The sequence below is a fragment of the Mobula birostris genome, chromosome 2, assembly GCF_030028105.1.
Source record: "Mobula birostris isolate sMobBir1 chromosome 2, sMobBir1.hap1, whole genome shotgun sequence".
Classification (NCBI taxonomy): domain Eukaryota; kingdom Metazoa; phylum Chordata; class Chondrichthyes; order Myliobatiformes; family Myliobatidae; genus Mobula; species Mobula birostris.
The window spans coordinates 241,576,848-241,601,772 of record NC_092371.1 but is presented as its reverse complement, the minus strand read 5'-3'; the positions used below and the strand labels follow the sequence as shown (position 1 = coordinate 241,601,772).

The following is a 24,925-nucleotide window of genomic DNA, read 5'->3' as shown; positions in this document are numbered from 1 at the left end:
CATCGTCAGATCTCACCAACAGGCACCAGGACCTCACCTGGCTGGCGGTGAGAGGGGCCCTCCCAGTCAGATCCTTCCTGTACGCCCGGAACGTCGTCTCTGCACCCCACTGCCCACGGGAGGACTGCAGTGAGGAGGAGTCTGTGACCCACCTCTTTGCACACTGTGAGTTCGCAGAGAAGGTGTGGAGGAGGATGGACGGGCTAGTGTCATGTTTCATCCCCAGCAGCTGCGTAACAGAAGGCTCTCTGATCTACGGGCTGTTTCCGGGGATGCACACGGAGACCAACATCCGGTGCTGCTGGCAGATCATCAACTTGGTGAAAGACGCTCTTTGGTCGGCCCGAAACTTGATGATCTGCCAGCACATGGAGATGTCCGTGAGAGAATGCTGCCGACTGGCACATTCTCAGCTGCAGGAGTACGTGCTGAGGGACGCACTGAAGCTTGGTGCAGCCACCGCAAGGGCCCGGTGGGGAAGGGCCACGGTATAGGTTTCTCCACCCGCGGGAGTGGGAGGGGTCGGGTGGTGGGGAGTATACCCCTCAACAATGATGTGGTAAGGTGAACAACTGGAGTGCCACGTGGGTGGCCATAAGTACAGATATGTACTGACTATAATGGAAACGTATGTAAAAGATGGAAAGTTATTGAATGGTTTATTGTATATAATTTTATTTTTGAATAAAATATATTTTGAAATATAAAAAAAAATACATTTGCAGACATCGCACCTCTCCCAGAACTTCCGGGAGTCTCCCACATATTAATAGTGGCTCCCTGATGCCCGCAAATTATATACAATATCACGGAAATCAATTTTTTTGAGAGCGAGCGAGAGAAAAGCAAGAGAGAGCGCGAGAGCGACCACGAGAGAGCGAGCGAGAGCGTGCCATGGCAGAGTGTTCCAAAAAATATAAAATGTACGTCACTCCAGACTACACTAAAGTGTACCCCTGCCTAATAGGGGTCAAAATAATGACAGTGTTGCTCGCTGCACTGTTTGCAACAGTGACTTTTCTATTGCCCATGGTGGGTTAGACTGTAAAAGACATGTTGAGGTGAGCTTAACAGGTGCCATTCGTTCATTAGCATAGCTAACGTTATTTAAACTAGCTGGCCAGCTGCTAAAGAGCTACTCTATTGCAGACATCCCACCTCTCCCGGAAGTCTCCTGCAAATTGATGGTGCTACCTCCCTGAAATGAGTTTTTGCAGGGTGGGATGTCTGCATTTGGGTAAGTACTTAGGTTGCATAGCTACTGGCATTAAAACACCTGTCATCACCAGAGGGATGAAAAGAGCTGAAAAAATTACTGCTGATCCACCAGCTCTTATTGTGTTGTCTGTTCTGGTATTGTACTGTGTGTCATGCTTGGCATCGAACCACAATCAATTCTGGTATGTTTCACATACTGGCAATAAAATGATTCTGATGGATAGAAAAGATTTTGGACCAAATACAGGCACATGGTACGAGATTGAATAGACATCCTGTTCAGCATGAAAGAGTTATGTCAAAAAGGGCCATTTTCCATGCTGTAGAACTCAATGATTGTCTTGAAATGTTTGGAAGGATTTAATCCATGTTCCAGTTTCTAGTGCTAAGTTCTTAACCTTGAAGGAGGAGTAGTTGTGTATCATGGCTCTTTGGAGGAACTAATCAGGCATGGAGCCAAATTAAGAATGTACTTTAAAACATCTACATTGCTTATGTCATTGTGGCCAGGATTGGTTGGCCTTGATAATTTTTGCATCATTTTGATCTGGGAACCATGAGCTTTTTGCTTTTTGAAATATTTAAGAATACCATCTGGCTATACATTTTTGAATAGCTCGATGTGGGATGTAACATTCTGTGGTGATCTTAAGATATGTGGGGGTTTGGTCTTAGTTCTAGAATTAGGTGTGAATGATACTCCAATGAAAGGGTTACCGTATGAGGAACGTCTGACAGCTCTTGGGCTGTATTCCTTGGAGTTCAGGAGAATGAGGGGGGATCTCATAGAAACACTCAGAATGTTAAAAGGCCTGAACAGATTAGGTATGGCAAAGTTATTTCTCATGGTAGGGGAGTCTAGGACAAGAGGGCACGACTTCAATATTGAAGAATGTCCATTTAAAACAGAGATGCGGAGAAATTACTTTAGTCAGAGGGTGGTAAATCTGTGGAATTTGTTGCCACGAGTGGCTGTGGAGGCCAAGTCATTGGCTGCATTTAAGGCAGAAATAGATAGGTTCTTGATTAGCCAGGGCATCAAAGGGTATGGGGAGAAGGCAGGGGAGTGGGGATGACTGGAAGAATTGGATCAGCCCATGATTGACTGGTGGAACAGACTCGATGGGCCAAATGGCCTACTTCTGCTCCTATATCTTATGGTCTTATGGTCTTATACTCCATGATTGTCACAGACTTGTTGGGCTGAAGGACCTTTTTCATGACTGTGACTCTATGACATCTGAAAACAAATTATGAGGGACTTTGAGTGGCAGAGTCAGGTGCAATATTACATCTATATTAGTAACCAATCCTTTATGCCAGCCGGACTGAGGGAGTGAAACTTTTTTTTTGCTGTTCCTGAACATGGTTAATGAGCCCCAAGACTGTTCTCTGTGGCACCCTCATTACCAAACTGCAGTAATAATTGACATCAAATGATTCTGGTTATTTGGAGTTGGAATGAAAAATATTGCCTTATTAGTGTGTTCTGAAGTTCTGCTGAAACAGTTTTGAAGCTCTCAGATAGTGAGTCTTACATAACCGCCGGTTTTCTCAGCTCTGTCTCAGAAGTGCTTGTCCCTGACTTCTGGCCAGCACAGTCTGCATGCCCTCACTACAGCCTGAAAAGGCTCTGAGACGATCTAAAGAAATCAATGATCCCATGTACAAAACAGTCTTTGGCAATCTAAAATAAATAAAATGACACATGGAAGTAATTAAGGATGAATTTAGTAATGTGCAAATTTGGATATACTGGAATAAGTTTTATAAATACATATTTTAAAATTATTTGTACTCTTAATTGCTGCCATCTAAGTTTAGTTAGGATTGTGACCTTACATTGCTGCTTTTCATTTACTTACAACCTGTCAAATTTTATTTTCTGTTGGTTGACATACTAGTTAGGTCATTGTTGGCATCCGAGTTTGTTTATTGTTATCTGTACTTGAGGAATTGAATTTGTTTGCATCTTACCCAATGGAACATAAATAATAAGTCCTTGCTTTCCAAAAAGTTGCCATGGCTTGGAGAACACGGTGATTTGTTTGCACCAGTATGATTATTTTTAACCACAGGGAACTCTAGGATTTTGCAGAGATTGAATGAAAGTTGTTTAAATATTTAAATAAAAAGAATTTGTAAAGCTGTGAGAGTAGAGTGTGGGAATGGATGAAAGTGCAATTTTGTTCATTCTTCTCTGTCTGGATAAATGATTATAACTTGTTAGCAAATTAGCAGATGTGTATGTATGAAAATATTCCTTTAAGGAACAAAGAAGTACCTTTTATCTCCCAGTGGCCACACATTTTAATTCCACATCCCATTCCCATTCTGACATGTCTATCCACGGCCTCCTCTACTGTAAAGATGAAGCCACACTCAGGTTGGAGGAACAACACCTTATATTCCGTCTGGGTAGCCCCCAACCTGATGGCATGAACATCGACTTCTCTAACTTCCGCTAATGCCCCACCTCCCCCTCGTACCCCATCTGTTACTTATTTTTATACACACATTCTTTCCCTCACTCTCCTTTTTCTCCCTCTGTCCCTCTGAATAACTCCTTGCCCATCCTCTGGGTCCCCCCCCACTTGTCTTTCTTCCCGGACCTCCTGTCCCATGATCCTCTTGTATCCCTTTTGCCTATCACCTGTCTAGCTCTTGGCTCCATCCCTCCCCCTCCTGTCTTCTCCTATCATTTTGGATCTCCCCCTCCCCCTCCAACTTTCAAATCCCTTACTCACTCTTCCTTCAGTTAATCCTGACGAAGGGTCTCGGCCTGAAACGTCGACTGCACCTCTTCCTAGAGATGCTGCCTGGCCTGCTGCGTTCACCAGCAACTTTTATGTGAGTTCCTTTTAAGTAAATGTCTAAAGGTTAAGATAGAGGCAGAGTTGACCGTATATCCTATCACTGTTTTAAGAATCTGTTGATATTAAGGCAAAATTAATTTTCCCTCTTTTCTCCCCATTCTCCTTTACACTGAGCTGCTGTTCCCAGCTTGCTACCTACTATGCAGATATTTTCCAGACACTGTTTCTGAAACTAGTTGACTCTTGGCTTACAAATATGACTATACAGTGACCTCAAGATTATTTAAAGAAGCACAGATATTCCAGAGAGGAAAACACTCACTGTAATTGGCCTTTTTTTTCCAAAAGAATTCTTTTAAACGTTCTGCAGAAGGTACTCTCCCTAATCAGTTTTTGTTTGCCATCAAACTTTCAGTTGCTCTACACTTCAAAACTCATATAAAATCTAACATTACTCTATTGGAATCTGTTGGCTCCATACCAGTAGACAGCCAGGACACTTTGGAATAATTTACTTATTTAATTTATTTTTTGGATGTAGCGCAGAAAAGGCTATTCCATCCCTTCGAGCCGTGCTGCCCAGCATCCCCTAATTTAACCCTAGACAAAACACATGACAGTTGACAATGACTAATTAACTTGCCAACTGGTATATCTTTGGACTGTAGGAGGAATCTGAAGCAACTAGAGGAAATCCATGCGGTCACGGGGAGAACGTGCAGACTCTTTACAGGCATTGGGGGGATTTGAGCCCAGGTTGCTGGCATTGTGAAGAGTTGTGCTAAGCACTACGCTACTGTGCTGCGTTAAATAAACCCAGTAACATGATCCTGCACTGAATGAAAAATACCAAAGTTTTCACGTTCGTGAACAAGGGAACATCTGTAATTGCTGGAAATCAAAGCAACAGTTGCAAAATGCTGGAGGAACTTAGCAGGCCTGGCAGCAACAACCAGAAAAGAGTAGAGTTGAAGTTTTGGGCCTGGACCCTTCAGCATTACTGGAAAAACCTCCAGTGCTGCTGAAGGGTCTCGGCCCTAGATGTCGACTATACTCTTTTCCATAGATGCTGCCTGGCCTGCTGAGTTCCTCTATCATTTTGTGTTTGTTGCAAAGTTTTCACGTTTCCAAGTTGTAGCCTTTTATGTGCTCACTACTAAAAATCTTCTCATTTAGCTTTTTCCCTCTTGGTTCTTTTTAAGTATCGGGTAATGACATGCATTGTATTTTTTCCTGTATTATTGACCAATTAGAAAAAAATTTATTAGAAGGCATTGTTCAATAGAATTGTAAATGAATGGTAGTCATTGACCTGAAACATAACCTCAGTTTCTCTTTCAATAGTTGCTGCCTGATGTGCAAAGCATTTTCAACATTTTCTGTCCTAAAGATCAGGTTTATTATCACTGACATATATCGTGAAATTACTTATTTTGCTTTAGTGGTACAGTGCAATTCATAATAGAAATTACTATGCATTCCATTGTACCTTCTGGTATCTCCTTTACCTAATAAAGTATGTGTATAAACTGAGTCTATGTTCGTGGTTTTCTGCTGCTGTATCACACCCACTTCAAGGTTCGCTGTGTTGTGCGTTCAGAGATGCTCTTCTGCACACCATTGTTGTAACACGTAGTTATTTGAGTTACTGTTGCCTTCCTGTCAGCTTGAACCAGACTGACTATTCTCCTCTGTCCTCTCTCATTAACAGGGCATTTTCACCCACAGAACACCCACTCACTGGATTTAAAAATTTTTGAACCATTCTCTGTAAACCCTAGAACATAAGAACATTAGAAATAGGAGCAGGAATAGGCCATCTGGCCCGTCAAGCCTGCTCCGCCATTCAGTAAGATTATGGCTGATCTGGCCATGGACTCATCTCCACCTACCTGCCTTTTCCCCATAACCTTTAATTCCCCTACTATGCAAAAATCTATCCAACCTTGTCTTAAATATATTTACTGTGATAGCCACCACTGCTTCTTTGGACAGTGACTTGTGTGTGAAAATGACAGGAGATCAACAGCTTTTGAGGTGCTCAAACCTCTCCATCTGGCACTGACAATAATTCCATAATCAAAGCCACAATTCTTCCCCATTCTGATGTTTGGACTGAACAAACTAAACCTCTTGACCATGTCTGTATGCTTTTATACAACTCATTTTTAATTCACTTTTTTTTTAGTTGTTACATGGTATTAATTTTTTTTTCAGTGATTCAGGTAAGTTTGGGAGCACGGGAACTGGGATCACAGAAATAGAGTCATGAAGGGTTTGGGCATCAAGTTTGTTAGATAGCTTGAGACATTGAAGCCAAGAGCAGTTATCTGCAATCCTGCTGTTCACTACTTGTGGCAATCTCCCGTTGTGTCTTCTTGGTGTTGTGAGCAGGCTGCTTCTTACCATCGATGAGGAAGTTGATATCTTTTTGGGCCATTGCAAGTTCAGCCACAACTTTCTGTGTGGAGTCATTAAGTTTCAGTGTTCCCTCAGTTTGCATGTTGCCCTTTGTTGCTGCCATTCAACACTAAAATCCAGCAAAGTTTGGACTGTAATGTGTTTTGAAACAGGTAGAGTTTACATTGACTCATGCCTTTTGTCAATGTATAGTGTAATTAATTTGTCAGGAAATCTGAAAAGAATATTTTAATTTAGTGTCTGGGATAGTGTGGCTTGAAACTACTACTAGTATGTCGACTCAGGCCTAGGGGGTCAGCGTCGGGCACGATGACGGACTGTCCTCCCTCTCCTTCATCAGTGTGTTCAGTTCATCCACATTAGCCATGCCGCTGTCTTCTAGGAGCGTGTGGGAGGGCGCCCAGGGTTCATCCTCCCATGCTTGGGCTCCCATATGATTACTAGGCTGACAGGTAGCTCGGGGTGGCATAGACAGTGCCCCGCTAGTTGCAGTCTTCTGGCCTCGATTTTAGTGGTGAGCATCTGTAGGTCGTCATAGAGTTCGACGTTCGTCATGTGCTGTTGCCAGCTCACGTCAAGAGCCATCCGGAGCATTCATGTATAGCAACCATCTAGAGACTTTCGCATAGTCTTGGTGAGTGTCCACGTCTCACATCCGTACGTGAGAATGGACTCTATGACTGCTGTGAAGATCCTCTTTTTAAGCCCTCTGGTCAGGTTCGACTTCCCGATTTCTTTCATTTCGTTCATAGCCCTCCACGCCAGCGCCTTCCGTATCTTTATGTCCTTCTCCGAACTCATCATTCTTGACCTGAGGTACTAGTAGTCAAAGACTTTCTTAATGGTATCATTCTTTATGGTCTTGACAGTACCTTCGTTGCAGTTAAACGCCATGTACTCTGTCAAAGACAGAGTGGCTTGAAAAATGCACCATAAATATTTTGTATTTGCTGCCCGTTGATAGCTTAACTTGTTCCTTGCTCAGTTGAAATTGAAATTCAGTCATTGAAAGTTAGTTTGTTGCTTTGATAGCTTTGGCTAAAAAAGTGATTAAAATATAGTAATATAAAGAAAACTTCATTTTGTAATATAAATACATAGTATTTCTTCAGATGTGGCTAGCTTCCTACTTGGTATGAAGTTTGTTGTCCATAGAAATCATTGATCCTTTCACTTGGAGTGATTTTTATGGTCAATTTTGTTTTGGAACTGAAGTTCATCTACTTTTCCTGACGTTGACTTAATGGTTATAGCAACAAAATAGCCTTCCTTTCATCTCTTCCGCAATCTGACCTTTTATCTCTTCTCAGCTGCCTCTTTCTTCCCCGGGACCCTTCCACCTTCTGTTTCTTCATTTGTCCACTCTCCTCTCCTATTAGATTCTTTCATCTCCAGCCCTTGACCTTTCCCACTCACCTGGCTTTACCTATCACCTTCCACCTAGACTCCTTCCCAGCCCCCTGCCTTTTTATTTTGTCATCTTCTCCCTTCCTTAGTCCAGTAGAAGTGTCTCTCAGCACAAAATTTCAACTGTTTTTCCATAGATGCTGCCTGACCTGCTGAGTTCCTCTAACATTTTGTGTGTGTTGCTCTGGATTTCCTGCACCAGCAGACTTTCTCATGTTTAACGAAATAGCTTGACGGTTTATTTGGAAATATTTATAAATTAGCTTCTGAATCAAGTATTTTCTGAGAGAGCAGATTCTGTGCAGAGATAGATTTCTTTTTTTTTCCTTATTTGAGTTGTGTTTCAGTTGTTCTTTATTTGCACCTCTGCTTATTATACTCTTGAAGAAATTTGGCATTCTTCAAAAGAATCCTTAGTTTAATAAATATACTCTAAAATAAAAATATTTAAAATTCAAAACTGCTTTGCTTGACAATTAGGAGTTTTTTTTAACGTGTGTCTGATAGTTTTTATACAAGTATTTTGTTAAGGTTGTAAATCAGAATTTGCTCCTAGCACAGAGCAGAAGATACTATAGAACTGGCAGGAAAGTGGTCAGTAGAATAAGCCAGGAAATTATGATAAACGGCATTGTTTAAAAACATACTATGAATAGGCAAGTCATCTGTTTAACAAATGTGACTTGAAGTCTTGAAGGGGGTGCAAGGAGAGATATCTGTACGACAACATATATGTAATATATAGAGCTGGATGATATTTTACTTTATGGAAAATGGGAACTTGATACAATAATAATAAAAGTGTAGTTAAAGAACAAAATTAGGTTCAGAGCATTTTAAAGTGTGTGCATAAACTATGTCAGATGATAGCTTTCTTGACCTGCTAAATCCTAAAACCAGATGTCATGTATTACTTAACTCCATGTGGTTTTGATAATAATTGTTTAGATATTTAAATATTGCAACAACCACTAAAGATAAGAAATGAGTGTATCATTTTCCCAAGACTAAATGTAAATATATATCAAAGTCATTAGAATGACAAATATCGAAACAGGTTCTGCGGGAACAACCATGCTGAGTCTCCAGTGGTTATGCATGCACTTATTCAATTTGATTAAAATAAAACTATTGTAGAAATTGCAGTAGAATCTATGTTAGGAAATATTTGAAGGACAGAAAAATAGTCCTTGTGGGCAGGTTATATGGTATAATGACTTGTACACACGTGCATATATCAATAATTTAACTAACAGTGGATCGTGAGTCACTATTAGCCTGTCTAGTCATCTGCTATATTATAACCTCCACCTACTGTTTATGGGACTGACCTGTCCACTCCTACTGTCACACTGACTTCTGCATTCCCACCATCACGCTGTCCACTCTCATTGTCTACTGACCTCTGCGCTCCTACTGTCAAACTATCCCTCCCCACTGTCACACTGACCTCTGCATTCCCACTATCACATTGTCCATTCTCGTTGTCTACTGACCTCTGCATACCCACTGTCAAACTACCCTTCCCCACTGTCACACTGACCTCTCCCAATTTCACATATACCTCTCACCTAATAAAAGCTTATCATATGCAAGTTTCAAGTTTTGCTTTGCAAACTTTTCAATCATTCTGAAGCAAGTTTTTCTATACTGTATTTTGTGTAGCTTGCAAATTGTGAAACTGTAATCAGATTGATTGAAACCAGTTTGGGAAAGACACTGATGAGTTTTCAAGGAGGTTGTACCCTTAAAATTCAGAGAAGGAGATGAGAGTATGAGACTGATCTATTGGCTTTTAAAGTGATAGTCAACAGTGATGATATTTTAAAAAGAATAAATAGATAAATAAATAGAATTAAATAGATCCAACTTGAAAGAATGCAGAAAAATCCACAATGATGTAACTGGAATTGGAGGGTTTGAATTATACAGAGAGTACAATAGCTGGAACATTTGAACTTGGATCATATGAGGCTGAGGGGCGACCTTATAGAGTAGGGGTTACCAAGTTAATGGTAAGGGTCCGTGGATTCCTACATTTACACACTTAGTCCAGCAGTCGTGGAGCATACGGATCCCTCCTTTGTAGAAGTCGGGGTCTTGGACCTCCAGAAGTGGTCCATAGTAGGGGTGATTGATAAGTTTGTGGCCTAAGGTAGAAGGAGATGAGTTATTAACTTCAAACTTTCTGCATTTGCACCCAAAAAGTTGAACTGCACGTGCACATTGCGAGAGTGATATAACTCATCTCCTTCTACCTTAGGCCACAAACTTATCAATCACCCTTCGTAGATAAGGTGAGTGATTACAGTCTTCTCTCGGGGTAGGGGAGTCTAAAACAAGTGTGCATGGAACTGGAGGAGATAGCAGAGGTACTCAATGAGTACTTTGCTTCAGTATACACTACGGAAAAAAATCTTGGCAATTGTAAGGATGACTTACAGCAGACTGAAAAGCTTGAGCACGTAGATGTTAAGAAAGAGGATGTGCTGGAGCTTTTGGAAAGCATCAAGTTGGATAACTCACCAGGACCAGACGAGATGTACTCCAGGCAACTGTGGGAGGCGAGGGAGGAGATTGCTGTGCCTCTGGCGATGATCTTTGCATCATCAATGAAGAGGTTCCGGAGGATTGGAGGGTTGTGGATGTTTTTCCAGTATTCAAGAAAGGGAGTAGAGATAGCTCAGGAAGTTATAGACCAGTGAGTCTTACTTCAGTGGTTGGTAAATTGATGGAGAAGATCCTGAGAGGCAGGATTTATGAACATTTGGAGAGGCATAATATGTTTAGGAATAGTCAGCATGGTTTTGTGAAAGGCAGGTGGTGCCTTACGAGCCTGATTTAATTTTTTGAGAATGTGATTAAACACATTGATGAAGGAAGAACAGTATATGTAGTGTATATGGATTTCAGCAAGGCATTTGATAAGGTACCCCATGCAAGGCTTATTGAGAAAGTAAGGAGGCATGGGATCCAAGGGGACATTGCTTTGTGGATCCAGAACTGGCTTGCCCACAGAAGGCAAAGAGTGGTTGTAGACGGGTCATATTCTGCATGGAGGTCGGTCACCAGTTGTGCCTCGGATCTGTTCTGGGACCCTGCTCTTTGTGATTTTTATAAATGACCTCGATGAAGAAGTGGAGGGATGGGTTAGTAAATTTGCTGATGACACAAAGGTTGTGGGTATTGTGGATAGTGTGGAAGGCTGTCAGAGATTACATCGGGACATTGATAGGATGCAAAACTGGGCTGAGAAGTGGCAGATGGAGTTCAACCCAGATAAGTATGAGGTGGTTCATTTTGGTAGGTCAAATATGGCAGAATATAGTATTAATGGTAAGACTGTTGGCAGGTAATTTCTCAGATGAGGACATGTTCAGCACAGCTTTGTGGGCCAAGGGCCTGTATTGTGCCGTAGGTTTTCTTTGTTTCTATGAATGGGTTTAAGATGATCGGGAAAATTTTAAAGGGGACCTGAGGGGCAACCCTTTCACACGGTGGGTTGTGCAACCAGTTGTGAGAGGAAGCTGCAGAGGCCAATAAAATAACAATGTCTAAAAGACATTTGGATATGGATATGGCTTGAGGAACATGGACCAAATGTAGTTAAATGAAACTAACTCAGACAGACATTTTAATCATGCTGGGACGAATTGGACCATTGGGCCTGTTTCTGAGCAGTATAACTAGGACTCTTGTTTGCGTTTCTAGATCAGTGTGTTGCTTTTGGCTTAAATTTCAAGAATTACAGTAGGTGAAATGGTTCTGCCTCTTGGATTATTACTCTGGTGTTCTAGACAGTTTATGTAGTAATATTACAGTTTATTATATTCTCAAAGGTTCCCTCATTGTTAATATCCAGAGTTCATGTAGCAAATCTGACATAAATTAGCCTAACTTCCAATGTGTTTATTTTTTCCTCTGTTCCTTAAGTTGAAGCAGAAGGAGTGAATGATGAAGTTCAGCCTGTATTATACTAATTAGTGGCACAGTGCATTGTATTAATGAAGTTTCAGTCTTTGGCTTCAGCTACTCTGCTATGTCTGGCCCAATCCTTAGTGTAATACAGCTAGTTTAGCTTGTTTAGACTGTTATTAACAACCAGGTTGGTAGGAAATCAACTCAGTTTAAAAAAAACTTTTTATTTAGAGATCTTACAATAATCTCAGAAAATTTATTTAATAATTTTAAAATAAAAATTATTTTGGAGATCACCCTTTTTTAACGGGTGTTACCGTTAATCAAATTTTAAAGTTAATGCATAAGCCTAAAGGAGAATTGACTTGAATTTTCTTTGTAAAGGTGAAAAGTGAAAGAGTTCAAAGTGTACGTCTCTTTGAGATAATTCATTCCTATACTCTTCTACTGACACATAGGCATATGCATTGATTCCACCCACCCCACATACATACACACCCACACATCCTGCCCCCAATCCTTTGAACATTGACACATCTACATCTTGTGTTTAGTGAGTCACAGACCTTTGAGGTGCAGATACAAACGGTTTCACTTCCAGTTGACTTTATGTTAAAGCATCTGAAGAGTTCCAAATGGTTCAATAATTTGGTTAAGAATTAAGAGTTGCTTCTTATTAGTAAATTTTCAGTGTGTATTTTCCTAAGCATTAAGCCCTTATGAGGTATAACTGGCAACACAGAGTTAGTTATTTAACCATCAGCTCTTTGGTTCTCCAGAGTGGTCCCACCATTCTCAAAACCCCTTCTATCTGTAGCTCAGCAACCTATCTCTCTCACTTATCCATCTTGGTTCTTTTGTCACTTATTTGCACAAAGTGATAATTTACAATAGAAAGAAAAAAACTGCATTTCTTTAGGAACAATCTGGAATATCTGACACGGTCACAGGGCAAATGTGCAAATTCACAGAGACAGTCCCGAGTTATAGATCAAGTTCAGGACTTTGGAGTTGTGAAGTAACAGTGACAACTGCTGTGTCACTTATAATACAAAATTATGTAATTATATACAGCACATCCACATGACAGAGGAAAGGGGCCTCAGACAATACTATCTTCAACAATGCAGCAGCTCCTCAAAAACACATTGAAATGTTAGCCTTCATGTTATGCTCAATTCTCTGAAGAGTAACTTGAATACATGACCATCTTAAATGGGAGCATGAATGATGTCACTGAGCCAATGTTGATCTATAATGAACTAATTAAAAACTTGGAAACAGAATTTACTTGTGAAGGAGTTAGAGTATCATAGTAATCAGACTTCAAGCCATTTTGTTTTCCTATTTGCTTAAGTTATTTGAAAGTTGAAACAAATAATGAACATTAAAATTGTAAGCAAAGCCTTAATCGTCGAGCTGCAGAATTAGAGGATCGAGATATGTGTATGCTTATATTTAGATCATTTATGTAACTGGGGAACAAAGAATAAATAACCAATGAACAGCAACAAATATATTACATAAATTTGAAGAATGAGATGAACAGATACAGAAGGAAGATTGTGAGATTGAGAAGTAGATATGAGTATAACAGTAAATTTGATGTTGCCAATATTAAGGCAGGTCAGATAAAAAGTTGAAACACATCACCAAACAATTGGCACAGATTGTGCTTTATCTTCATAACACTACAGTGTTTGGCACCTTGAAAAATAACGAAGTATAATTTATTGAATAAAGTAATAGATATTCTATTCAAATTATGCCCACTATGATTTGGAAACATTCACCTTTGTAATCTTAAAAGCCATAAAACTGGAGAGTGATTCAAGGATGGCTATTAGTAAGATATATTAACGTTATCTGTGCTATACCTATATTTTTGTCTCAAATCTAAAATCTACAAGGTGACATGGTGAAGGTGAGTGATTGATTACTGAGTGAGGTGAATTACAGGACTGGACAGAATCAGTGGGTTAAATACCATTCAGGAGCAGGAATTTGGATGTGATCACTTTAGGAGGGACACATATAATGTATGTACATATGGGTGAGATTGATGTACAGTACATAATGACTATTCTGAGTGCCCTTCCCCTGCTGGCTCTACCCTGCACACTTTTTCTTCACATTAGAAGAGATTGGAATTAACAATTCATATTTTTTATTAATGTCTGCCACAGGGTGGTCAAGGAGGTTTCATCCTTAACAGAAACATCTAGATTTATTGCATTGTTTATTAACTGAGAGCTGGACTATTGTCAACCGATCTCCCTGAAAAACTGCCTTGAAGTTTCTACAATCCTGAAATTTCATAGACAAGTGTCTCAATTATTAAATTTATCACTCTCTACTTTTACTGTTAGAAACTACACATTCACTGAGTGCGATAGAGTATGTTGTCTTTGTTGTCCATGTATCTATTGGTAATGAGCTGTAAAATACTTCAATAAAATTAATAGTTTTTGACATTAAAATTGCTTCTTTTTGTTGCAGAACACAGTGTTGATGGCATTTGGAAATGTGGAAGGGGAGGGTGGGTGCAATTTTATTGTCAAGAAACCACATGGAAGGAGGTCATGAAAGAGTATAGAAATCTTTTAGTTAAATAAATCTAAGACTGATATCTACCTGTCTCTTTATCTATTTATCTATATATCTTCTTTCTTTATTTCTACTGATCGATCTATCCAGCTGACAGTGTGTCTCTAAATATCTGTTAGCCTATCTGACTGCCTGTCTATCACTCTGTCTATCTGTCTGTTGATATGAAGACACAAGAACTTCTGTAGATGTTGGAGGTCTGGAACACCACATACAGAACTCTGAAAGAGCCCAGTAGGTCAGGCAGCATCTGTGGAGGGGAATAAACAATCGACTGTCCATTTCCCTCCATAAATACTGGCTGACTTGCTGAGTTCCTCCAGTATTTTGTGTGTATCTTTTGGTATAATTTCAGGAAGAACTTGTTTAGAAATTTGCACAAGAGTAATTTAATTGTATTTTAAAGATAGATTTTAAAGTGGGATTATATGCAAAATATACATAGTGATAGCAAAAAAACTTGTTTTTATCTATAAATTTCTTCTTGTGTGAAATGTTGGAGGTTTGGGGGAATTGACATCTGACACACCCAAACTAGGCACAGAATCTGTTTGCAAGTAATTAGTCTCAAATTGATCAGGGGACAATGATGAATTACATAGACTTCATACCATGTGGCATTGATAATACTATTTATTGTATAATATGCACATAACCTACCACATCATAGTTCTAACTATTAAAGTTAGGCAATACAGAACAAAAGGTCAGAATGGGACATAAACTGAAACAATAAAGTTAGGAGATAAAAATGATTAATTGAATGTATGGATGAATGGAGAAGGGGATTACATCACTTGGGAAACTGTGATTAAGAATACTTGCTTGTAGTGGGGAAAAAAATGCCGGTTCCTGGGAATCCTAAACCTGTAGCCTCTCAGCTTAGAAGAGGCATATTCAGGATAACTTTGAGAATGTGGACTCCATCCACTAGGAATACACAGAAACACAGCATAACCAACTAACCAGTGAAGATAACTTCACTCAACTTCACTTACCCCATCACTGAACTGTTCCCACAACCTATGGACTCATTTCCAAGAACTCTTCATCTCATGTTCTTAATATTTATTGTTTATTTATTTATTTATTTATTTATTATTTCTTTTTTCTTTTGTATTTGCGGTTTGATGCCTTTGGCACATTGGTCTTCCATTGATTCTATTACGATACTTGGATTTACTGAGAATGCAGGCAAGAAAACAGATCTCAGGGTTGTATATGGTGACATATATGTACTTCAATAATAAATTTACTTTGATCTTTGAATCCCTATACCCCTATGCTACTGTCCTGCTTACCCTTCAAGTACCTCCTGAGCCACTTGTACAGAATCAGTGAATCCCACATTGATCTCATTAGTCATCTCACAACCATCAGAACTAGGGTGAAAGCAAATTATTCTCAATCCCAAGGGACTGACTAAAAAGGAGAGGAGGCAAATCAAGCTTTCAAAAAGAATGTGGTCACAGAGTTATTGCGTGTCATAATAAGAGCATATCCTTCCCAACTTTCTCCTTGCAAAATAGAAAGTATTGCTATAATGGCTGAGATCTTGTTGGCCTGCTCCTCCAATGTGGACTGAATGTCACTATTATAAATGAAGAATGTGTGTTGCTGGCTCTCCAAGTCCGGGAGTCCAGCACCTGTAGTACACCATGATAGTGCCTCATTGACATGCCGCTCTCAGGCTGGATGAGCATCACCTCATATTCCATCTGAGTAGCCCTCTGATGGCATGAACATCAACTTTTATAATTTCCACCAATTTTGTCCCCTCCCCCTTCTCTCTTTTTCTATTCCCCATCTGGTTCCCTTCTTACCCCTTCTCTTCTCCTAGCCTGCCCATCACCCTGCTCTGGTGTGCCTCCCCCTTCCCTTTCTTCCATTGTCCACTTTCCTCTCTAATCAGTTTCCTTCTTCTTCAGTACTTTACCTTTTCCACCGATCACCTCCTGGCTTCTCACTTTATCCTCCTTTCCCCTTCCCACCTACCTTCCAACTCACCTGGCTTCATCCAGATTCTTATTCTGGCTTTTACCACTCCTCCTTTCCTTTCCATGAAACATAGATTGTTTATTCTTCTTCATAGATGCTGCCTGACCCACTGAGTTGCTCCAGCATTTTGTGTGTGTTGCTCTGGATTTCTGGCATCTGCTGAATCTTGTGTTTATGACAGTGCTTCAGCTGCGCAGTGAGGAGATATGTCCCCCGAAATGTCACAACAACCTCTTTCCCTATTTCCAATGGGGAAAATATGTACTTGATCTCAAAAGATTTTTTAATGTCTCTAACATCTAAAATGGATGTCAAATATTAAGAAATATCTTTTAATTTAAAAATCTAATAGCTATAAACACTTCTAAGTGCTCAATATATGAAACAAAGACCTCATATCCATTACGCATAGCAACAGAAGTATGCCATTCAGCCCATCAAGTCTGCTCTGCTGTTCAATCCTGGCTAATTTAATTTCCCGCACTTTCACACCTCACAGTGTTTGGGATTTACTTAGTTGCTGGCCAGTGGTGTCAGTGGGAACCAACAAGTTCTGGCCAGTGTCTTTGATCACCTCATACTCACTCAGTTTAAAAGGAGTGGTTGTGTTTTGCTATTGCTAGAATGTCTATTTATATATCAGGTACATGAGCTGTGTATCGCCCAGCACCCATTTACCACGTGGTTGTGTCTGTGAGTTCATGCTGTTCCTGCTGCAGTTTTTCTCTTTGTATTCCACATACTGTCTTAAGAAAAGTACCTTGCCGGTCTGAGTAATTAACACAAAGAATGCTTGGAGTCTCGGATTAGGCAAAGTAGGACGAGTGTTACAGTAGGAATAATGATGCCAGAATTTAATTCTTTCTGTAGGAAGTTGACTATGATTGCACATAGGAACCAGATGGCATTCTGAAACACTATCATGGCTTCTGGAAATGCCAAATCTACAGCATATGCTTCCATCAACCAACAATCAGTGGATGTATATAAGCTAATCTTTATAAGCTAATATTTATATTTATTGTGTTCTCTTTGTTCATTGTGTTTTTTATGTGTTGTGTTGGATCTGGCATAACAATCACTTTGTTTTCCTTTACACTCATGTACTGAAGGGCGACAATAAACTATTGAATCTGGAACTTTCAATGAGTAAAAGGAGTTAACTGATTTGTGATTGTAACTCTTGTATCACATATACGTATATCATTTGGTTGGTGTCAAATATTGAGTTGCTTCTCTGCACTCCAGTATATCATGTTTAAGTTTTATTGTGTATTTTTCAGTTTTTCATCAAATTAAGGTAATTAACATTTATTTCATACAACAGGCAGCATTAAGGTGTTGTACTTGGGAACACAGCTTCTTCACCCCTTCACAGCTGCACTCTTGTGGTTGCAGCCTCTATGTCATTTACGAGTACAGCACGAGAGGTTGTATTTGGAAATCACTTGCTTTTGACTTCAAGCAGTGGCACAGCCTATTTAAAGAACTGCTAAGCTCATTCATCTGCTTTCCTGAGCCGTTTCCTTTTATTTTTAGCCAAATCCATCAGACTTGACAAGTGGGTAATTTGAGCCAACAGAGGAGGCTTTGCTTCAGGTTTTTATTCACAAAGTAATTCTTCTCTTCCTTCCTGGGAAGCCACCGAACTTGACTTGATCTATTCAAGTGATCTGTTGAGTCATGTGAGATCTTGTACAGAAAAAAAAACATACTCATGCAGTGTGGGCAGCATAAAAAATCTACTTAGCGGCAGTAAGGCAAAGGAATGCAGCAGATTCGTACTTGTATAAGTCGACGTCTTGTATACCACAGGGCTAAAGACTTGAAAACATTGCTTGGATAAACAAGATCCTGCGTAAGAGTTAAAGGGAGATTTTCTTGCGTGTTTTAAAATACACCTTTGAAAGGACTGTTTTCAACGTGAACTTTTTGTCAGGTTTGCCTTCAGCCATATCTTCTCAAACATTAGCAAAGTGCTAAGGTCCTTTGCATACCTGATTGACTTGTTATCATAGTTTCAGTCAAGGCGCTGACATAATGATTCCTTTAAGGACGTAGAGCATTCCAGAAGTGGATGCACTGCATTCTGTGCGGCATGACATTGCATTGTTTGAAGTATTGTTTTTTGCTGGGTCTTTCACCAGTGGGATAGAAAACAAGATCTAGCCCCACCCACAAAGGGTTAGCTACTTTAGCCAGAATTGTCAAACATTCAGAATATCTAAAACAGTCATAGACCTTAGTAAACTATAAAAACATTCAACAATGCCCTATATAAAATGTACAGATTAATTAGACTCACTTGTGTTAGTCTTAATAATAACCACAATAACACTGGCAAAGGTTTCATTTTTGTTTTGGATTTACTTGCAGCCTCAGTTATCATGTCAAATGGATTCAGTATAGGACGAATGAGTAGTGTAAGCTCAGCTCATGTTAAGACCATCAGACCATAAGAGCAGAATTAGGCCATTTGGCCCATTAATTCTGCTCTTCAATTTCACCATGGATGATCTATATTCCCTCTCAGTTCAAATCCTTTGCCTTTTCCCTGTGTTCCTTCATGCCCTGACTAATCAAGAATCTATCAAACTCTACCTTAAATACGCCCGAAGACTTGGCCTTCACAACCACCTGTGGCGACGAATTCCGCAGATTCACCACTCTGACTAAAGAGACCCCTAAACGATAGAACTCAGAACCTGGGGGGTAATAATCAGGGAAGTAGTGATTAGGGCAATGTTCAGTGGGGTAAAAATTTGGTTTTCGTTGTAGCAGTATATTGAGTGCTGTCAAGTTGTTGTCGACTCATGGCAACCCTATGGATAGTGTAGTTGTCCATCGGGTTTTCATGGATAGATATGGAGTTTGTAGATTACCAAGCCTTTCTTCTGTACTGATACTACTGCTGTCCAAGTTGGGACCTGGCCAAACTTGGATCATCTGTGTCTAAAAGTCCGGTGTTGATGCTACGACACCACCAGTCGACCTAATATATGCAATATAGAAATCCATATATTATGTTACACATCCAGAATTCAGTTTCTTTAGATGTAATTAGTGCCATGTTGACAATAACTAATTTCTGCTCAGTTTTTCCTTATTATTCAGCAGATATCGTCTCTCTTTCTGAGTTATGAGTTTATTCCCCAATTTTGAGCTTGAGTAGAAATTATTGCTGTCAATTGAACTGGAGAAGAGAAAGATTAACTGAAAGTCTTGTCATATTTGAAAGACATTGATTGATTCAAAGTGCTGATCATTGCAGTACTGAATCATTGGGATTATGGGAAGTGTTAATATAATGGGGACTGTTCCATATTTGTTTTTAATTCTGAACTTTCTTTCAGAGGCTAAGTGTGGAGTGGAGTCAACTTTATGCTGGAGTGAAAGCCCAGTGGAGGTGGGGCGATGGACTGTTAAATATGCACTCAGAATGTAGTGACTATTCAACCCTTGGGGTAGGTAATTTGTTTATAACTATTGTATACATTTAATGCTCTGTTGGATTATCTGTAACAAAAAAACTTGCATGTTTGTGGGGATAAAAGAAACCTTATTTCTGAGGGAGTATTTGTATGTTTATATCAACCCAAAGGGGAACTTATACAAAATATCCTTTCTGGTGATGAACATGGGAATGAGAGGCATTTAAAACGTTAGCAACAATGGAAAGCAATTGAACTGCTTGAAGTCAATATAGTATATGAATGAAAAGTTTCATCAAAAATAATCTGTTTCATCCACTAGCTGGAGTTCTCATTCTCTCATCCATATCCTGTGTACTGATTTACAGTTAGAACATTTTGGCCCAGAATTTGAAACAGACTAGATCCAAAACGATACCAGTTTCTCCTTCAATAGTCATTTCTTGACCAGCTGAATACATCTAGCATTTTCTGTTTTTGTTTTAGATTTACAGTATTTGCGTTTTTAAAAAAAATTTGTCCCAGATTTTTTTGGCAACAGCACACTGTTTGGTGTTCCCCTACTGACTGATTTGCACTTACTTGAAGCAGATCTTTGAACAACATCTTGCTGAGAGACGCTGGCTCCAGCATGATCGGAAAAGCCTTGTGCAGCACAGGGTCTTCTGATGATAAACACCAACAACTGGTGGACTCTGAACAAGCTCCACTCACTGATGCTTTGTCTATCATTTAAAATTCACCCAGGCTTTTCCAGCTGCCAAAACTCCCAAATGTTTATATTCAAATACTTAATAAAACAGATTAAAATATGAAACGACTAATCTACATAAAACTATAGGGAATAAGATTGCCTTATTTGTCACGTGTATATCGAAACATACAGTGAAATGTGTCATTTCCATCAAATCAAAGTAGCAAAGATTAGGCTGAGGGCAGCCCACAATTGTCACCATTCTTCTGGCGACAATGAGGCACCCAATGCTCACTAACTCTAATCCATACATAGTTGGAATCTGGGAGGAAACCAGAGCACCCAGAGGAAACTCACGTAGTCACAGGAAGAGTGTCCTTGCAGATAGTGATGGGAATTGAACCATGACCTTTCAGTCGGTGCTGTAAAGCATTGTGCTAACTGCTACACTATAGGAACTAATGCATTATTTCATTAATTAAATTAAAATTATTAAATACATATAATGAATTAAAAGTAGTATGAATTGCATTAAACTTGTTTTTTTTTTCCCCTTCATAGTTATTCCTCTCCATAGAAAAGAATGAGGTTATTGAACTACTGCCAAGTCTAACCTTGCGCAAGTTCAGTGGGCGTATTCCACAGCTTAAATTTTGGGAAGTGGTAGTGCATCAGAAGTCTTTTCCTGTTTGTTGAGAGTATTTAAGGACGGTGACCAAAAGTGCACTCAAAAGAGATCTGTTAGTCCTGACGAAGGGTCTCGGCCCGAAATGTCGACTGTACCTCTTCCTAGAGATGCTGCCTGGCCTGCTGTGTTCACCAGCAACTTTGATGTGTGTTGCTCTCTTTTTAAGTATGTGAGATGAAATATTTGGAGTTGTGTTGAGCTTAGAAGTCCCTTCACTCATGGTAGTGGAAAAGTTACACTTGAGTTACAAAGACGGGTAATGAGACGGGTTGTAAGAAACGTGAACAAGGAAGGATAAGGAATTATCTTCAAGTGATGCATTTGATAAAAGCTGATAAAGATGGGCTAAATGGATTTTGTACATTTGTCAGTTTATGAATGAACAGCTTGTGAATGTAGAGGTTAGTACTGAATCTGAAAATGACTAAAAGACAGGGATCAGAGGAGGTAAGATAGAAATGTTATTATGAATGCTTTGCAGGTGACCTTAAGTCTGTTGTTGTGCAGAACATGATGGGTTTTGCAGGTTGCTGAGTTTGTGTACTATCAGACATGTTTCACAGACAAAACTGATGAGTCAAACATGGGGATGTGTTGGTGGAGAAAGGTAAAGGTAGATATCATCAGAATCATCTGTTTGTCCACAAGTGATAAACATTAAGGACAGCACAGCAGTGTAGCGGTTAGTGTAATGCTATTACAGCGCCAGAGACACAGCTGGAGTTGTACCACTGTCTGCAAAGAGTTTGTATGTTCTCCCTGTGACCACATGTGTTTCCTCAGGGTGCTCCAGTTTCTTCCAGTATTCCAAAGATGTACAGGTTAGTAGGCTAATTGGTCACATGCCTGTGATTGGGCTCATAGGACCGGAAGGCTCTGTTACTGTGCTATATCTAAATGAATAAAATTTAAAATATTACTTTTAATGTTTCTTCGTCACTTTACACAGCATTTTTATTTTGTTTTTATGATTGATACCCTTGAAGTTTACTATTATTAGACAATGCTTGGAACTAGGAATGGAGATCATCCAGCTGACGCTAAGTTTCCCAGTTACTTGAGATGCAGAGATACAGGATGATTTTTGAACTTTAAACCTGTGCTGATTCCTGGTTTCTGTCTTCTGTGTTGATTGTCTACTCTACAGGGAGAGGTTTTTTTTATTGTGAATGGCAAGTTCAGAAAGTGACCACCCTTCCTCTCATGACACAAGTTAAGATAACTAACATTGATATTTGAGATGGAACTCTTCTGTCCGTGGTTGACGGGAAGCTTCACAATTGCTTGATAATAAGCTAGCAAAATGAACAAACGAATGCAAGCTGTGATATACTCAATAATGGTTCATTTGATTTCAAATTGGATTCATTTTATTAGTGTACAGGCATAATGAAGCCTTGAGAGGGAAAGTAATCTGGAGTTAAAAGGTTCACGGATGATGCACTCCTGGAATGTAATGAAGCAAAGCAATAAATGGAATGGAATAGATGAAATGACCTAGTAAACAGACCAAAGACAGGTATCTCTTCTCACACCAAAAGAACAGTGCATTTCAGTTGCTGTGATAACAAAGTCAACGTGATTAATTTCATGTTGAGGAAGGTCAACCAGAGCGTAGGGAAGAAAATTTTACTTCAAGGGAGCTGATCTAAATAATGTAACGCACACAAAATGCTAGAGGAATTCAGCAGGTCAGGCAGCATCTACAGAAATGAATAAATAGCTGACGTTTTGGGCTGAGTCTGAGAAGGGGGAAGATGCCAGAATAAAACGTTGGGGGAAGGGGAAGGTGGTAGCTGAGGCCAGGTGTGGGAAAGGTCATTACCTGGAAAAGAAAGAATCTGAGCAGGTCCGGGTGAGTACATGGTCGGAGAGTCAGGGCAGTATCTCAGCGGTTGGCAGGAGAATAGCATTTAGTAGGACATGATAGACAACTTTCTCGCTAAGGGCAAATGAAGAAAGTTGGTAGAAAAGAGATTGATGATGATTGTTATGAGTGAATTAATGTGCTGAAGATTATGTGATACAGCGACACAAGGAGAATAGAATTCATATAAGATGACTCAGAAAGGGACTTGACAGTCTAGACAATACAGTGATGCAATTAAAGTTTAGGATCCTCAATTACATAGCTGGAGGAATGAAGTGGTAATCCATGAGTGGTTGCTAAGAATATGCAGGAGCTTCATAATGCATTGCTCAGACTCCGTATATATTTCATTCTTTGGTAATCGACCAGTGCAAAGTGTTATGATGAAGGGATTTCACATCTTCAGTAAATTTTGTAGTTATACACAGTTATAAATTTGATCTAATTGAATGAATTACTGTGTAAAATTCCTGGTGGCTGCTGCATTAAAAGCCGAACACACAGAAGATGCTGGAGGAGCCCAGCAGGTCCGGCAGCATCTATTAACTGCCCTGATGAAGGGTCTCAGCCCGAAACATTGGCTGTTGATTTCCTTCCATAGATGGTGTCTGACCTGCTGAGTTCGTCCAGCATTTTTGGGTGTGTTGCTCAAGATTTCCAGCATTTGCAGAACCATTTGAGTTTCTGTATTAAAAAGTGCTATTAATTAGCAACAATTTTTTAATAGTTATACTATCAATTTGCATGATTTGCCAAAATTTTTGCCTCTCAGATGGTTGTAGGTTCAAATTCATACCAGAACATGTAGTCTATGGTGACACTTCAGTTTAACAGGGAAAGGTTGAACAGATTGAGGGGAGATTTGGTAGAGGTTTACAAAGTAATAAGGGGAATAGATAGGGTAAATGCTTTTCCATTGAGGTTGGGTGAGACTAGAACTAGATATCATAGGATGAGGGTGAAAGGTGAAATATTTAAGGAGAGCATGAGAGGGGTCTTCTGAGAGTGCGGAACAAGCTGCTAGTAGAAATAGTGGATGTGAGTTCAATTTCAGCATTGAAGAGAAATTTGGGTAGATACATGGCTGGGAGGGGTATGAATAATTATGTTCTGGGTACAGGGCAATGGGACTAGGCAGAGTAACTGTTTGGCATGGACTAGATGGGCCAAATGGCTTGTTTCTGTGCTATATTGCTTCTTGACTCTAGTAGTGATAGAGTGCTAAATTATTATTGGTGCCAAACTTAAAACGATATATTAGTCTAAGGCAACACACACAAAATGCTGGTGAAACTCAGCAGGTCAGGCAACATCTACAGAAATGAATAAACAGTCGACAGTACATCATTAAAGACCCCCACACCCTCTCCATGAACCCTTGTTCTTCTGCCATCAGGCAAACTTTACAGGAGCATCAAAACTAAAACCACAAGGCTACTAAACAGCTTCCTCCCACAGGCAGTCAGACTGCTAAATACTACTGACTCTGCTTTGGACACTTTTAACTTGCACTGGACACTTATAACTTGATTTTAACTGACATGTGGCTGTTGTGTTTTACTATTTATTGTTATGTTTATTATTTAGTGTTGCGTTTGTTATGTTATGATTGCACTGCTTCTGAGAAACGCTGTCTCATTCTGCCCTGCAGAGCTGATGTATGGTTAGAATGACAATAAAGTTTTTTGAATCTTTTGAATTTCAGGCTGAGACCCTTCTTTGGGACTGAAATAGAAGGGGGAAGATGCCAGAATAAAAAGATGGGAGGAGGAGAAAGAGGCTAGCTGCAAGGTGATAGGTGAAGCCAGGTGGGTGGGAAAGGTAAAAGGCTGGAGAAGAAGGACTCTATGGCAGATT

The 24,925-nt window shown here is 39.7% G+C and overlaps 1 protein-coding gene across 4 annotated transcripts in view; it reads left to right on the top strand.

Annotated features, from left to right (window-relative positions):
• Positions 1-24,925, top strand: part of bach2b (BTB and CNC homology 1, basic leucine zipper transcription factor 2b) — a 348,705-nt gene that overhangs the window by 99,785 nt on the left and 223,995 nt on the right. For all 4 annotated transcript variants that reach the window (XM_072251653.1, XM_072251652.1, XM_072251655.1 and 1 more), the window contains one exon: positions 19,739-19,849. In XM_072251653.1, coding sequence (XP_072107754.1) covers positions 19,814-19,849 — 36 coding nt within the window. In that variant the 5' untranslated portion in view covers positions 19,739-19,813. The remainder of the gene's footprint in view (positions 1-19,738; positions 19,850-24,925) is intronic.